This window comes from Anas acuta, unplaced genomic scaffold (assembly GCF_963932015.1).
Source record: "Anas acuta unplaced genomic scaffold, bAnaAcu1.1 SCAFFOLD_204, whole genome shotgun sequence".
Classification (NCBI taxonomy): domain Eukaryota; kingdom Metazoa; phylum Chordata; class Aves; order Anseriformes; family Anatidae; genus Anas; species Anas acuta.
The window spans coordinates 28,459-44,687 of record NW_027076267.1 but is presented as its reverse complement, the minus strand read 5'-3'; the positions used below and the strand labels follow the sequence as shown (position 1 = coordinate 44,687).

Below are 16,229 nucleotides of genomic sequence, written 5' to 3'. Positions count from 1 at the left end.
TCCTGCGGGGGCTCTCCACAGGCCGCAGCCTCCTCCAGGCCACAGCCACCTGCTCCACCGGGGGCTCCTCCACCCACAGGGGGGCAGCAGCGTGGAGATCTGCTCCATGGGGGACCCATGGGTGCAGGGGGACAGCCTGCTCCACCAGGGGCCTCTCCCTGCACAGCCCTCAGGGGAACTGCTGCTGTGAGCCTGGAGCACCTCCTGCCTCCTGCTGCACTCACCTTGGGGGCTGCAGGGCTGCTTCTCACTCCTTGCTCTTCCAGCTTCTGTTGTGCAGCAGTATTTCCCCCTTCTTCCATCTGCTCTCCCAGAGGTGCAAACAACATCGCTTATTGGCTCAGCTCTGGCAAGCGCCGGGGCCCTTTTGGAGCTATCTGGAGCTGGCTGTTGTCTGGACTGTTCTCACAGACGCCATCCCTGCAGGCCCCTGCTACCAAACCCTTGCCACGTAAATCCGATCGAAGTGTATGCAGCAATTATAAAGCCGCTGTGCTTTGGGCTGTCACGATCCTCCTGCAAGTGCAGGGGAGGTGCAGGGTTGCTTTGCATTTCCAAAAGGAGGAAGAAAGCCTCCAACCCCACTGGACCTCAGCCACTTGCAGGATCCAAGCAACGCTCCCCACTTTCAGTTATCTCCCTCCCATGCACACAGTGGGAGCAAGCTTGAACAAGCACATTTTTGAAAATGTTTATCTTAATGAAGAATAAAAGAAGTCTACAACACCCAATCCCTCTGTGCACCCAAGCCAAAAATCGTGTACTATTCTGCCTCAACACTATTTTCAGACCCAATTTGTCAAGTCATCTAGCAGAGGATTTCTCTCTTGTTCACTCACTAGCTTAGTAGAGCACCAGTTTACATAGGTGCTGGAGCAGATTCCTCAACCATCTGAAGGGACTTGATCCCAGAAAAGTTCAAAACTGCAGATGACTCATGATTTTGTGGTGAAGCATCTACTAAATGAGAGCTGTTCCGCTTAGGGCACAGTGAGACAATGTGAGAAGAACCCTGTATCTCACTGATTGAGGCTTTATAACTCTACAGAATTGTCAGTCAACAATAAATGGAAAGTGCAGGAGATATGTTCTTTCTTCCTCCTTTCCCTGCCATACATTAGCAGAGAGATTATGGTGGGATATAGGTTCAGAGCCTCACAGAAGAAGGATTTGAACCCAGGCTCTCCACAGTCTGCACCACTGCCTTCCTGACGGTTTTTGACTATTTTAATTAATTTTATTTTATTTTATTTTATTTTATTTTATTTTATTTTATTTTATTTTATTTTATTTTATTTTATTTTATTTTATTATTTACTTTATTAGTATTATTCTTCTTATTTTTCTGGATGGTGTCTAAGTCTTGGGGGGGAAGAACCAACTGTGGGAGGAGGGAATGCTACTACTGTCTGTGACAGTGGTGATTTCTGGACAGTGTTAGCAACAGAGCTTCTGCAGAGAAGAGAAAATGCCAGGCAGTCTCTCTTGGTATTCCATGTACTGAGTACTGAGTGCAGTTTTGGGCTCCACAGTATAAGAAAAAGTATAAGAACAAACCAGTGCACTGTGATAAAGAGAGTTTAATAGGGTACAAAAGGAATAAAAACAAACAAAATAAGAAATGAGAATATTGATAATTTATAATGTATCATAGAATCATAGAAGCATAGAATATCCTGAGTTGGAAGGGACCCTTAAGGATCATCAAGTCCAACTCTTGACACCGCACAGGTCTACCCAAAAGTTCAGAGCATGTGACTAAGTGCACAGTCCAATCTCTTCTTAAATTCAGACAGGCTCGGTGCAGTGACCACTTCCCTGGGGAGCCCGTTCCAGTGTGCAACCACCCTCTCTGTGAAGAACCCCCTCCTTATGTCAAGCCTAAATTTCCCCTGCCTCAGCTTAACCCCGTTGCCGTGGGTCCTGTCGCTGGTGTTAATGGAGAAAAGGTCTCCTGCCTCTCGACACCCCCTTACGAGTATAAAATATAGAAATATTGTTTAATTAATAATATTAAATACTTATCATTTTATAATAATGAAACAATGCCATACTGTACAACACAGTCAATCAAGTGGATTTAATTAAATAAATAATAAAACCCAGGAAATTAAATAAAATTTTAAAATGTAAATTTAATACAAATAAAACCCATTTTTCCCATCCCAATGAGTTCCTATCCCCATCATCACTTCCCATCCCACTGATCATTTCCTATCCCAATAACCTCCCAGTTCTGATCCCAAGGCTGAATTCCCAACTCCCACCCAGCCATCCATCCAGCCATGCACCCATTTTCTGCCGTCCGTGCTGGCCATGCCCACATCCATGCCCGGCCTGAGCATGGGCAGCGGGAGCGGGCTGCATGAAATAACTGAACATGAAATTATGAAATAACATGAAATAATAAATAAGGTGACTTAATTGTTGCTGTTGTTAACATTGCTTCATGACAACAGATGCAAACATGGATCTTGAGTTGAGGGCAAAGGTGACCTTGGATCTGAAGCACACAGGCGTTCGCTAATGTCCCCCCATCCGGAGTGAATCCACAACGACTCGGAAGGAAAAATAAAGTCTAAACCAGTGCACTGGGATAAAGAGAGTTTAATAGGGTAGAAAAGGAATAAAAACAAACAAAATTAGAAATGAGAATATTGATAATTTATAATGTATAAAATATGTAAATATTGTTTAATTAATAATAGTAAATACTTACCATTTTCTAATAATGAAACAATGCCATACTGTACAACACAGTCAATAAAGTGGATTTAATGAAATAAATAATACAACCAGTACATTAAATAAAATTTAAAAATTTAAATTTAATGCAAATAAAACTCAGAAATTTAAATAAAATTTAAAAATGTAAATTTAATACAAATAAAACCCATTTTTCCCGTGCCAATGAGTTCCTATCCCCATCATCACTTCCCATCCCACTGATCATTTCCTATCCCAACAACGTCCCAGTTCTGATCCCCTGATCTGATGATGGTGCTGCGGGGGCCGTCGAGGAGAAGCCCGAGGTCGGTCACGGGTAGCCGTAAGAGTAGGCTCTGGCATGGTCCTTCTGCCGCTGCTCGAAGAATTGCCCGGGGCCGATCTTCATGTGGTGGGCCGCCCGCTGCCGCTCCTCTTGGGCCAGCTTCTTGAGGCGCTCCCGCTCGGGACGCTGCTGCGGCGTGATGGGCACCGACGACTCCTGCTCCTCCAGCGGTGTGGGCGCTGCGTCGCCGCCCGCCCAGGGCCCCACGCAGGGCACGTAGTCCCCGCGGGGCTGCGCCGGACGCTGCAGCGTGCGCGGCTGCGTGGGCAGAGCCGTGGGCAGTCCCCTCCAGAGCGGGGGGCTCTGGAGGGGACTGCGAGGGGGACTGGGCAGGGCTCTCCTGAGGGCTGGGAGAAGTTGAGGCCTCTTGAGGGGAGCCAAGGGAGGCTGAGGCAGGGTTCTCTTGTGGGCAGGGATGAATTCCTGCTGGGGGGGCCTTTTGGGGAGAGGCTTGGGCATGGGTCTCCTGCGGGCAGGGTCGGAGGGTCTCTGGAGGGGACTCAGGCGAGGCTTGGGCAGGGTTCTCCTGCGGGCAGGGATGAATTCCTGCAGGGGGGGCCTTTTGGGCAGGGCTCTCCTGAGCTGGGGCCGGGCTGCAGGCTTGAGGGGGGAGCTGAGTGGCGGCACAGCAGCTGCAGGGGGCTGCAGCGCCCGCCCAGCCTGCACCTTGTCGGGGTGCAGCCCAGGGCTTGAGGGGACCTCACCCAGCGCTCTGGTGGCTGCCAGTCCCTGTGTGCTGGGCTCCTCGATGTCCTCGCAGAGGTCGGGCAGCTGCGAGAGGAAGCGCTTGAGGACAGGACTGCTGGGGACAGCGGCGAAGGCGTCCTGGGGCTCCACGGCATCGAGGCAGCTGAGCAGCTCCTCCAAGCCGGAGCTGTCCAGGTCGGCCGGGAGCTGGTCCTGCAGGTGCTGCAGCTGCTGGCTGTCCCCTGCCAGCTGGGGAAAGGCCTCGGCGAAGGCATCGGGGCCCAGCTCCAGCAGCTCCAGGGGCTCCTCAGGCACCTCTGCAAGTGTCGCCGCTGAGGAAAAAGCAAGCCAATGCAATCCCCCAAGCATCCCCTGCTGCCAGCTTTGCCATGGCTCCTGGGTGTGGGGCGCCCAGCGGCCGGCTGGGCCAGCCCCAAACTCACCGTCGGGCGTCGCCGTCTGGGTGCTGGCGGTCGCTGGAGCCTGGGCAGGCTCGGGGGGAGTGGGGCCGGGCAGCGGGGGCCCCTGGTCCTCGCTGAGCCCCACGGCGTGCAAGCAGGGCTCCGGCAGCTGCCCCCGGCTGCTGCTGAGGGTGTGGGGCGCGGGGAGCTCCTGCCCCCGCAGCGGAGGCCCCGGCACGAGGAGTGGCGGGGGGCCAGGGTAGGCAGGGGCCTGCAGCAGGCAGGTGCCTGCGGGGTGCAGGAGCTCCCCATGGAGCACGGCCCTGGGCCCCAAGCAGAGGGGAGCACCATCCTGGGGCACCAGCGTCCCCGTCCACATCAGCAGGGGCTGGGAGACACTGGGGGCACCCAGAGGAGCGCTGTGGGGGAGCTGCCCCACAGCAGGGAGCTGCCCCACGGCGGCGGCGGGGAGCTGCCCAAGCTGCAGGTGGTGCCCCTGGGCTGGGAGGTGCCCCCCAGGTGGCAGCTGCACCCTGGCGGGGAGCTGCAGCACCTGCCCCTGGACCCCCGGCACCACGTGCCAGACGGTGGCCTGGGGCAGTGCGGAGGGGAGGGTGGGTACCTGCAGGGGCTGCAAGGGCAGCGCCATCGCTCCGGGGAGGGAGGGAAGCAGCCAGGCAGCCACCGTTGGCGGCACGGCTGGGACGACGAAGGGGGAGTTTTGCGTCTGCGGAAGCCGCGGAAGCCGTCTGGGGAAACCCTCTGTGGGAAAAAGGGCGCTGGGCTGAGCTCTGGGGCGCTGGGCTCGCCAGCAGGGCCGCAGCCCCGGGAGGAGCGGGAGCCGGCTGCTGGACCTGCCATGGTGGCTGGAGAGTGGGGCGGTTGCTTGGGGAACGCGGGCAACGGGGGTTCCGTCCCAACGGCTGACCAGCCCCTCGCCGACATCTTGGGGAGGACTGCAGGCTTTGGAGCCAAGCAGGTTGCCCAGCGCAAGACTTGGCCATCCCCAGCAGGCTTTCCCTCCCACGCAGCACTTGCCATGCCCAGGACGCTTCCACACCACCACTTGCCCGGCCCAAGGCTTGCCCAGCCCAGGACCAGCTTCTCGGCCTCAGCGGCAGTGCCCATCCTTGCCATTTCACCGCATGGCACATTCCCAGCAACCCAGACGAAATCTGCCCCATCAACACGAAGCGTTTCTTCAGCCAAAGAGACCTCGTCCCAAAGAATTCCCCTCTCTTGGAGGACTTCTCCAAGCACTTCCTTCCCCAGGGAATGGTACGCACCCCATTCAAGACTTCCCATCCCAAGGCTTTTGCTTCCCAGGGATTTCCTTCCTAGGGAACATTGCCCATTTCCTAGCCCAATGGCTTCCCACCCCAAAGAAGTCTTCCCATGCTGTAGCCCCGAAATGCCCCCAGAGGGCACCTGGCAGCTACTGGGAAGGAAATGAGCTCTGTCATGGTGAGCTAGCCGCTCAAGGCCCTGCTCTTTGGCCCAGGTGTCTGTGAGGCGGTGTTGGCAAGGAGTCCTGTTGTGAACATAAGAACATAACATAACAGAAGAACATAAAATCACATCAGAGAGAAAAAAATATAGAATAACAGAACGCGACATAAGAACATCAAACAAAGACAACTCTCATGATGTGGTCTGATAGGATGGAGGAGAAAGCAGAAATCCAGCAATGCTGTCTTTCCTACTCCTCAAAACCAATTCCGTTGACAACTGGGAATGCTTCCAGCTGGAAAAAAATGCCAGAATGAAGTGGAGGACTCCTTGCCATCACTGTGTTTCTGGAGCATACCTCTACCTTTCTGTCCAACAGGGGGTTCTTCTTGGGAGATAATTGCCCAACATGAAAAAACACAACCAAAGCCAGAGGACCCATCTCCGCAACAACACGATAAATAGAAAAGACATCTCTAGATGCAGACCCCAGAGCTCCAATTCACTATGTCCCACTAGTGGAAGTTATTTTTTAGGCTTTGTTTTTAAGGCCACTGGCTGCCTCCTCCCTTATGCTGCCCATTCTCCCTGTTGTCCTGTCTTCTTTCTCCTGCATTGCTTCCTTTCCTTGGTGGACCTTGCTGAGCTCTTTGATGTTTTGTTGTATATATATGTATGAAGACATAAAACTGTTAGAGAGTGTCGAAAGAAGGGCAACAAACAAGAGGGTCTCTTTTAACAGGGGGATTGAGGTTTGTGGCAAGGTTTTGGTAGCAATTTAGGGGCTGCACTGTGCTGGACACAGCAACAGACGCACCATAAGCCAAAGTCAGACAATAAGCCAAGGTGTGTTCACGTGTGGTTTACTGTGGTTTACGTGTGGTTTACGTATAGAAGAAAGTTTTCGCCTATTGGTGAGTATACTGCAGATTTGCTGCATTGTTCTAAATGAAATAGCAAGATAAGTGATGGCATCGTAGGCTGGGAAAACATTTCTAGAGTATTAGCGCATTTTGAGCATCATTTTAACTGTTTATGCAAACATGAAGATTATTAAAATCAGTGTTTATTTATGTCTGTATGTAAACAGGTGATCATGTTGTATAGCATGCAGTAAATCGTTTGTGAATGCTGCTTGAAGAATGAAAAGAGTAAGTCAGCTCCACAAGGAATAAATGAATTTTGTTTATTTGTGCAATGCAGAGATTAGAATTAGACCAACAGCATGGAACCAAAGTCTTGCTCTGTGCCTTTTATCTGTAGGACAGTTCATGGAGGCTTCAGCAGCCCTATCTGTTTTCTAGCACTCTGAAATGTCCTCTGTGGTGCTGCACCCAGTTGAAAGCCTGCACTGATTGTGATGAACTTTCCTAACAGGAGGCACGGGTCCTTCGTCGGACGCTGGCTGGGGATGTATGCTGCGATGCGGGCAGATGATGCTGGCCCAAGCACTGATCTGCAGACACTTAGGGAGAGGTGAGTGCTGGTCCTGAGGGAACTTTGGTATTGTCTGCAGACGCTTCTTCGTAAGTACTCCATTAAAAGCACAAACCCTGAATTTATTAGTGAGACTTTCTTTGATGCCCTGGTAACAGTTCCTAATGAATCAATTCATATTCAGCTGGGTGAAATCATCCCAGCCTGAAGCAGAGAAATAGGCATAGAAGGAGAACAAATGGGGAATCCTGTCGCCATTATTTTATAAACCTTTTAGTGTAACACCCAAGTTGAGGCCAAGGGAAAACCTGCCACCGTGGGACAGTGCTCTTACCCTTCTCTTCACTACTCGCTTGTCAGCAGCACGAGGTCCAAACCCCCCTGGTGCAAGCTCTTAAGCATGCATGTCACATCCCAGGATGCTGCCAGTGGAGTGTTTGGACTTTCTGTATGGATCTTATGTTGTTATTTAATGGGTGCTTAGAAATCCAACAAGGTCTAAACACAGCCTGTACTTTTAAATAATCTTGGAAGCTCATAGATACTGGAATGGCTATCAACACGCAGCATGATCCGTCAGAATATGTTTGCAGTTGATGTTTTTGTTTTGTTTTATTTTCCCTGTTTTTACAATCTAGCCTATGATGATAAAGGGCAGCTTGATGATAAATAACAAGCTTGGAATTCTAGGAGCTCTACACAAAATGTAAATATTCGAGATGAATTGAAATGTCTTTTAACATCTCATTATAAAGCTTTCTGCTGTCTAGACATTTGATCAGTGTAATGAAAACGTCACCATTTTTTATTCTATATCAATTTTTCCTTTCAGATTGGCAATGGGAAAAACACAAAAAACAACCAGAAGAATATCACAGAATCCTACGATGCTTTCTCAACAGGAAGGCTTGCTGTTATTCAATCCACCAGATGGGTAAGAACAAACATAAACTTTCAGTTTTTTTCCACTGAAATTTCTACTGTGTTGAATCACTAATTTGCAGTATGTTAATTCATAATTTTAAAAAGTGGATGTGAAGACAATGTGTATGCTTATACAAAAATAAAAAGGTATGCAGATGGGCGCAAAGACTAGTAGTACAGAAACATTCCCTGAGACCTAAACAAAGCCATGTACTAGAATCTAGCTCTTGATAAACTCTGTAAGCCTTGGGTACCAGAGTCAGTAATGTTAGAACAGACAGTCTTGTAGCTTATTGCTGTAATTTGTAATAAAGGGCACTAACATTTGTTAACTTGTAATTCTCATTGTAGTTTAGAAGCCTTTTGTTTATTAAAGAAACTGGCACTCCCTAAGTTTTGAAAAGAGCATAGATTGAGAAAATAATTGTTATTGCTAAATACAGATCGCAGTTACTCTAGAATGTTTGACAGTCACGGTATTTACTGTATATTGTTCCCACATTCTTTATGGTCTCATTTTTCTTTGATTTTGTGTACGTGTGTCTTTTTTTCACTATGAAAACAGCACAGGTGGGTGTTGGAGAGGGGAAGTCAATTGGAGAATGGTTTGGACCAAATACAGTTGCTCAAGTACTAAAGTAAGTGAGATCATACCAGTCTCATTCAGAACGTAATCCCCTGGGGCAGCCAAGACAAGGCCCAGGCAGAGTTTTGAAGGCTGCATCTCCCCCTGTCCCACAGTCAGGAATGTACTTGCCATCTCTTTACAAGTGCAGCATGGAATGTCATGCCACAGCTCGGTGTGCAGGTACTGAGTTGGGAATGGGTGACCTCTAAATTTTAATAAAGGAAGAGCCTGAGGAGAAGAAACTGCAGGAAAGTCTCCTGCTATGCCGTCTGCATGCCCTCACCAGTCACACCACAGATGTATATTCCTTTCTGCACAGTGGCACAGCTCTGGCAGGTCGAGAGTGCCACCGTGTAGGTCGGAGTGGTGGTGTGAAACATCAGAGAGAAGCCATCTCGGCTGAGGAGGGAACTGAGCTGCAATTCCTCCCTTTCTGAGCAGCAGTTCTGCCAGCAAGGCTACTGGATAAAGATGGGCAGCTCCTCATAGTCTGGGAGCCACACTGAAAGGAACTGAGGCTGCTCAGTTCTCCAGGGGTACGTGGAGGTGTCTTACCTCAGGCAGGGGCTAGGCTACAGGTCCTGCGAGCTCAGCAGCAAGTCTTTGACACCCTGGAACAGGCACATGATCTGAAGAGGGAGGGGAGCTGAAGCATGCCCTGGACTCCAGATCTTTCATGGCCAAGTTTTTCATGGTGAAATGCTCACCCCCATTTCTTTCTGGCTTATTTGAAACAGCTAATTCTGCCAGTGCAGCTTAAGAGTGTAGCTCCCTTCCCCAAAGGTTTGGATTTTGCAGAAGTGGACATAAAACTGTGTGCTGCTGTCTCCCACTGAAGTTTTGGTGCCCCAAACCCTTAGCTGATTTAGCTTTTAACGCCCCATTTCTGCTGTGCACGCAGGCTCAGGCAGAAGTAATTCCACTGAATTCAGTGGAATTTCTTAAGCAAAAAGTAATCTGCAAAACTGGCATAGGAATTTTTTTCTTTTCCAGATGAGAAAAGACACAATTGGGCAAGAACCCATTGCAGAGACTGTCGAGTGCAATAAAAAGTAATAAACTTGATGTAGTTGGACTGTTACTGTCACTGCACTTAGCAGCAAGACAAAACAGTTTGCACATGGTGCAGCGCATATGTTTTTCCTGGTACCACTCAGTACCTATTTTTCTAAAGATATTAAACATTTAATGTTTAAAGTTTTCTTTTTCTTACATGGAGACTTTAAAAAATGCAGAAAGGATGTTTTTTCTTAAGAAAAAGAAAAATAAATGGTTCTGAGTGTAAAGCTACCCTTTTGATCCAACTAGTTTATATTAATTAGTACCTTAATGTTTTCTAGGAAGCTTGCTTTATTTGATGAATGGAATTCATTAGCAGTTTATGTATCTATGGGCAATACGGTGGTCATTGAAGACATCAGTAAGTGACACCTCATCAGTTTTCTGGTAACAGTTTCTGATTTGACTCCATTTGCCAGCATGTATCTAAACATGAACAAATACCTGGGGGGCCATGGCTTTGTCTTGCAAGGGTAAGAAGAGGGAAGAAGGACATACAAACTCAGTTGTGTTTTTTTGATCCCTGATGCCAACTCCGTGCTCACATCACTGGATGTGAAGAGCTCCTTGAAGAATTTCTACTGTCCTCATTTCTGCCATTTCATTTCTCTGGCGTTTTATAGGCAAAGCTTGACAGTATTAATAACATTAATAGTACATGTCACTGCAGTCTTAAATTGTCATCCCCCAATCATTTATCTAACGTCTCACTTGGACGTGCCAGCACATACTGTCTGCTAGAATTACTTCTACTAAATAGCTGTAATTGCCATGCCCGGCTCGTTTTGTCTTGGGTGCCCTATAAAGATCCCTGGCAAACTAGCTTAATTCACTACTGAGAGGAAGATCTGCTTTGTGTTCCTCTGTGCGTTGACTGATTTCTAGTTTTATTCCCGCAGAAAAAATGTGCCGGTCCCCTCCTCAGAGCAGCAGCGCGTCCCACAGCAGTGCACATTTGCACAGAAGTGCTCTTGGCCGAAGCAAGAACGCAGGAGGACTCTGCACAGGCTGGAAACCCCTCTTGCTTATTATACCTCTACGACTAGGGATAAATCACATAAATCCCGTATATATTGATGCATTTAAAGTAAGGTTTTCTTTCAATTCATTGCTCGTTACTGTCAAATAAGTTTGGGTATCTGTGATGTCAGTAAAGAAATGAATTACAATTTCCTTTATTCCTTTTGAACTCCTAGGAATGCTTTAAGATGCCACAGTCTTTGGGAGCATTAGGAGGGAAACCAAATAATGCCTATTATTTCATAGGATTTTTAGGTAAGGAAAAAAGAAACTTATTCCAAATGTGCAGATGATCAAAAGAGAACATTTTTTGAAGGGGAAATAGTAAGGAGTCTAAGCGTGAACCTCTAGAAGTAAAGAAAGATGAGAATAGAATAAAATAAATGAAGAAGCATATCTAAAAGAGTTTAGAAACAGTATGAGATGATCCTTAACAGGAGCAGAAAGTTAACAGCAAAGCTAGGTGTAAAAATAAGTGATGACATCAACAAGAGCAACGTACTAAGAATAGCTGATAGCATTTGACAAGTGTATTGGTCAAATGTCACTTTTATTTTCTTGTATTTCAAAACTGTTTCTGATGGCAGTATCTTTTTCACCTTTTGCATACCTTCTGTTATTAAGTATTGCTCTAATTAATTTAAAATGCATTCCTTCAGATTTCACCCCACTTTGGGCCAAAATTTTGCAACCCTATTTTGTCCTTTTGTAAAACCTAACCTGTTTTAGTTAGGCTTTTTTGTTCCAATTTCTGAATGAATGCCTAGTGGGATTACAGATTGCATCTGTGAACATCCTGTACCTTTTAATCTGTCAAATGTTAGTGTTTACAACACTTGAGATTTTTTTTAAAAAAAAAAAAAAAGTACTGGATCTCACATGGAAAAATAAAAGTATGTGACAAAGATAGAACATAACCAACCAAAAAATTACAGTAATAGGTCACAATAGGAAGTTATACTAAATACCCTGTGGGAAACGTTGTGTCTAAACCTTCCGATTCTCTTAAAGAATCCCTAGCTGGAAAGTCTAGATTATACTGACTGCGATGGCAATCTAATTTCTGTTTTACAGTTCTGGACCAAGTGCTTATTAATGTCACTTGCTTATTTTTAACATACGGCTTTTACCCATCCAGGCAATGAGCTGATCTATCTGGACCCTCACACCACTCAAAGCTTTGTAGATTCAGAAGAAAATGGCACGGTTGACGATGAGAGTTTCCACTGCCAGGAAGCCCCACATAGAATGAAGATCATGAATTTGGACCCTTCAGTAGCTTTAGTAAGTGTCAGGAAATCTGGAATGCATATACTTTATCTCAAAGTAATGTCTCTCTACATTGGTAAGGGCAGCAATGCATCTCCTTGAACAGAACCAAGATCACAAAGCTGTCTTCTGTGATCAACACATAGTAGTTTGTACATAACTACATGGAGAATCTTAGGGCAAGTGGGGAGCTGTCTGTACTGTAGGGAGCTCGCTTTGTTTTCTTTACTGAGCAGCTTTTACTTCTTTCAAGAGGCATTATAATGGTCAGAGCAAGGAACTGAAACAGGTTTACGTGTTTTATTCTATCACTACTTTATGTTTGGTCACCTCTAGACAAGTTACTTAAACTTACTTTCTATCATAAGTTAAAAATGTTTAAGTGGAATTATTGTATTTCACCCCAAATTACAAATACAAATGTATTATTTGTAATTCACCCCAAATGTCATGGGGGTACTGTGGTATTTGAAAAAATTGGATCTGATCCCATGCCAGTATCCTGTGATTGGGTGATTGGCAGTTGTCACCAGTGGGATGTGTTTCTAAAGCTTTAAACAATCTGTAAAGATACCGGTATCTGTCATTCATTCACATACCTGTTTTTTAATACTGCTGCTTTTTAGAAAGTTTTTTTGTTTTGTTTTGTTTTGTTTTGTTTTAATACTTAACTACGTAACTGTGCAAAATGTGGCATGATGCAACGAGACAGACAAAATCATAATGAAGAGCAAATATTTTCAGTATAGATACCAGAATGGACATGTTCCTTAGGTGGTCCATCATCTACAAGTTTTCAGCTTCTGCTGATACCTGGACTGTAGGAACTGGGTGGCGCTCCATGGAGGAGCACACAGGAGCTGCTGCTATTTTTTGGTTGACTATTTCGTTAGGGGTTTGCAGGGCCTTGTTCTCCCCGTGGGTTCTCTCCCTAGAGCTGCCACATATTTGGAGTCTTATATCTACTGATCGTACAGGGCATTACTGTATCAGAGGTCAAACCGCCTTACCTGCTGGTACCACATACCTACCATCTGCAAAGGTAAAACTCTGTGTGTTTGTTTTTTCCCCTAAGGGCTTCTTTTGCAAAGAAGAATGTGATTTTGATAACTGGTGTAGTCTTGTACAAAAGGTAAGAGTGGGAACTTAGCATCTCGATTTGTTCTTTATAAAGTCTGGTTTTTATTGTCTGTTTTTTGTAAAATTTTCCTTTGCATTTTCCTTTGTATACAAATTGTATGAGCCATGGAGAAGAATGCATTAAAGCATCAGGGTAAGGCAATACTACTGAATTGCTAATTGGAAATTGTTCAGCACTTTACCAGCCACAAACCCTGCCAGTTGGAAAATGGGTGTAAACATGCACACTTGAAGGTGTTACTGGGTGACACTTGCTTTTAACTTCTAATTCTCACTAAATGACTAAGGTTTAACTGCCATATTGTAGTGATGTGTCAATGATTTGCTTCCTGATCCTTTTTTATTGTTTGACATAATAGATTGCATGTTCTAATTATGACTGTTAGTCCCTGCTATCTTAAAGATCTGATTCTGTAAGTGCTGCAGGCCTCTAGCTCCTGCTGATCTAGGGAGAACAGAAGGTGCTGGCTGCCACAGGAAACAGACTTGAGGATGTTTCTGCATGCAGCTGTTAAGCTAAGCACCAGACGTCTGAATGTAAAGTACCATCAACCTCTAAAGGCATTTATTTAAAAAAAAAAAAAAAATCAGTTTGTAAATAACTGAAATACAGGACAGAAGGTAACTTCTCTTTGAAGAGGAATAGCGTTTGGCTTCAGGAACACCTTTTTTCCTGACCAAAACCTGTCCTTTAAAATCTGATGCGTTTTTTTTTTTTTTTTCCCCTTTGGAGGAGCTGATAGATCTGTCTTTTGTGCTATTGATCAACAGAAAACTTGAGGAGAGTTCTATGCAAGCAACTTTCTTTTAAAAAGCAGAAAATATTGTACATTCCTAGTGTGCTTGCTACATGTAAACAAAATTACAGGTTTGCAGATATCAAAGCTGATATCAAAAGATGATAAGACTGATAATTTGTAGTACAGTTCAAGAGATCTGTCTTCCAGATGTGTTTGAACTAGGGATGTATTACAGAGACCATGGTGCTTGGATTTCACAGTATGTCTGTATAAAGACTTTTTTTTCCTGATGGACATGCGTAATTAAAAAACACTTTCAATTAAGCAGACACGTTTTGTGTTTGAAGCGTCTCCCGAGCCAGCTTTTAAAATGAAAGCATTCTGTCCTCAGGAGATTCTAAAGCAGCAGAGTCTACGGATGTTGGAGCTGGTCCAGAAGCACCCGCCACACTGGCCTCCTTTCATACCTCCAACAAAACCAGAAGTGACAACCACACGAGCAGGTAAGGCACCGATTAAAAGCCTAATTGTGCAATGTTATGTTCCTCGTTAGCAAATAAAAGAATAATCACAGGTAGAATAACTATCCTTTGTGAGTGTCAAGCAATATATAGCAGGCATGTATCCAAACAAGCCATACAATTGCTAGCACAGATTTTTTTTTTTCACTCTTACAAAGTACTTTTCTGGAATGCGTCTTTCAAAGTTTTTTTTTTTTTTAAGTGAACAAAATCAGGCATGTCTTTAGAAGCATTTTTTTCTTTATCTTTTTTTACAGAACTCATTGAATCTACTGACAAGCTATTTGAAGTGGAAGAAGAATTTGAAATCCTGAGTGTGTGAAGGAAACTGTGGTGACTCTTCTGAGTGTTGAATATATTGGTAATATTATTGCATTGACTTAAACAGCCATGTTAGCCCCGAAGTGCCTGAAATTATTGATAACAGAGCACAGAAATCTAGTAGCATCCAAAACTCCAAGGGCAGTTTAACACACAAGCTTCCCCGGATGGAAAGGCAGTAAGAGCTCTTGTGATAAGATGCTTAAAGGGAATCTCTTTTTAACGTACCTTATCTGGAGACAAACGGGCCTTTGAGATTAAGGCAAAAATACATGTATCACTGGGCACCATGTTTGGAGAAAGGGATAACCCAAATGGATATTTCTTGCTCTCATATAATAATGCAATAGTTTAGTTCTTCAAGCAAAACAGTCTTCAGTTAAGGAGGATGTTTACTTCTGTTCCCTCCTGTGGGCTGCGTCATAGGAAAAATACATTGTCTTGTTTAAAAGATCGACTGGATCAGGAGAAAATTGTTTCCTTGTTAAATATTTTAACATGTATTTGAGCAACCAGACCTTATTACAAAAATGTTTCTGTAAAAGGAACTATGTCTAATGTATACATTTTGCAATAGCCTTCCTGTTTCTGGGAGACCTCAAGAGGAACAGGAGACTCAATAGTTGATACAGATCACAACCACTGTTATAGTTATGGTATATTTCACCTTGACCTTAAAATTCAAATGATTAAAACTTAGGTTATTTCTTTCCGAGTTAAAACGAGTCAAAGGTGGTTTAACTGTACCTTATTTATTTTAGAATAGATTTACACAAGTTTCTCTGTTACAGCACTTTATCTGTGCATCTAATAAATTTCTTAAGCTTTTCTTAGGTTGTATGCTGCTATGTTTGGTTAATTTGTGTGAACTAAATATAAACCAGGTTATCTTAAAACTTAATATAGAAGCATACACAGATTACTGAATTGTTGCTTTTTGACTTCTTGCCTTTTGAAATCTGTTTTGGTAGAAGTGCCTTAACCCTACAGGTTTATCAGAACAGCCTGGGCAGTTTTATTTCTAAGGCAGAGAATCTCTCTCTAGCAGCCATAAGAAAAACAGTTCAGAATAAAGAAAGGCAAAGATTTTTAATCCATGCTGAAGTTCCTTTTCACTACCAGACAGTCCCCCTTGTGGTCATTTTGTCATGCTAGTGTAATGAACATGAACTGCAGACTTTCATCTTCACCAATAAATGACAACATAGAGAAATACTGAATATTGTCTCCTCTCACTTGCACCTCTCCATCAGGGCCACTGTTTTTTCAAACAAAAGAGTTAACGAGATCCTATTGCATCTTGTTTAATGTTTATTAACTACAGTTTGGAAACCACAAACGTAGAAAAAAAATATCATTTCCTTATTTTATTAAAACATATATAAAACATATAAAAAACATATATAATATATGTATATAACACATACTGTGTTGTAAAGCACACAATTCCCTACCAATGACAACAAAAAAATCATCTAATTGAGCATGCAGTTTTCATTAACCTGTTTTTTTGTTTCTTTTTTTTTTTTACAAATACCCAACAACACATACACATGTGTTGTGTTGTGTTTTTTTCCATCA

The 16,229-nt window shown here is 44.5% G+C and overlaps 1 protein-coding gene across 1 annotated transcript; it reads left to right on the top strand.

The window, feature by feature from the left end:
* Window positions 1–6,484: 6,484 nt before the first annotated feature.
* On the top strand, window positions 6,485–14,519 carry LOC137849197 (cysteine protease ATG4A-like). Its single transcript, XM_068668695.1, has 10 exons — window positions 6,485–6,503; window positions 6,967–7,065; window positions 7,859–7,960; window positions 8,516–8,588; window positions 9,919–9,998; window positions 10,537–10,724; window positions 10,834–10,912; window positions 11,796–11,941; window positions 13,002–13,058; window positions 14,198–14,519. The coding sequence occupies exons 2-10, from the start codon at window positions 7,005–7,007 to the stop codon at window positions 14,357–14,359; spliced, it is 948 nt and encodes a 315-aa protein (XP_068524796.1). The 5' UTR covers window positions 6,485–6,503; window positions 6,967–7,004; the 3' UTR covers window positions 14,360–14,519.
* Window positions 14,520–16,229: the final 1,710 nt, after the last annotated feature.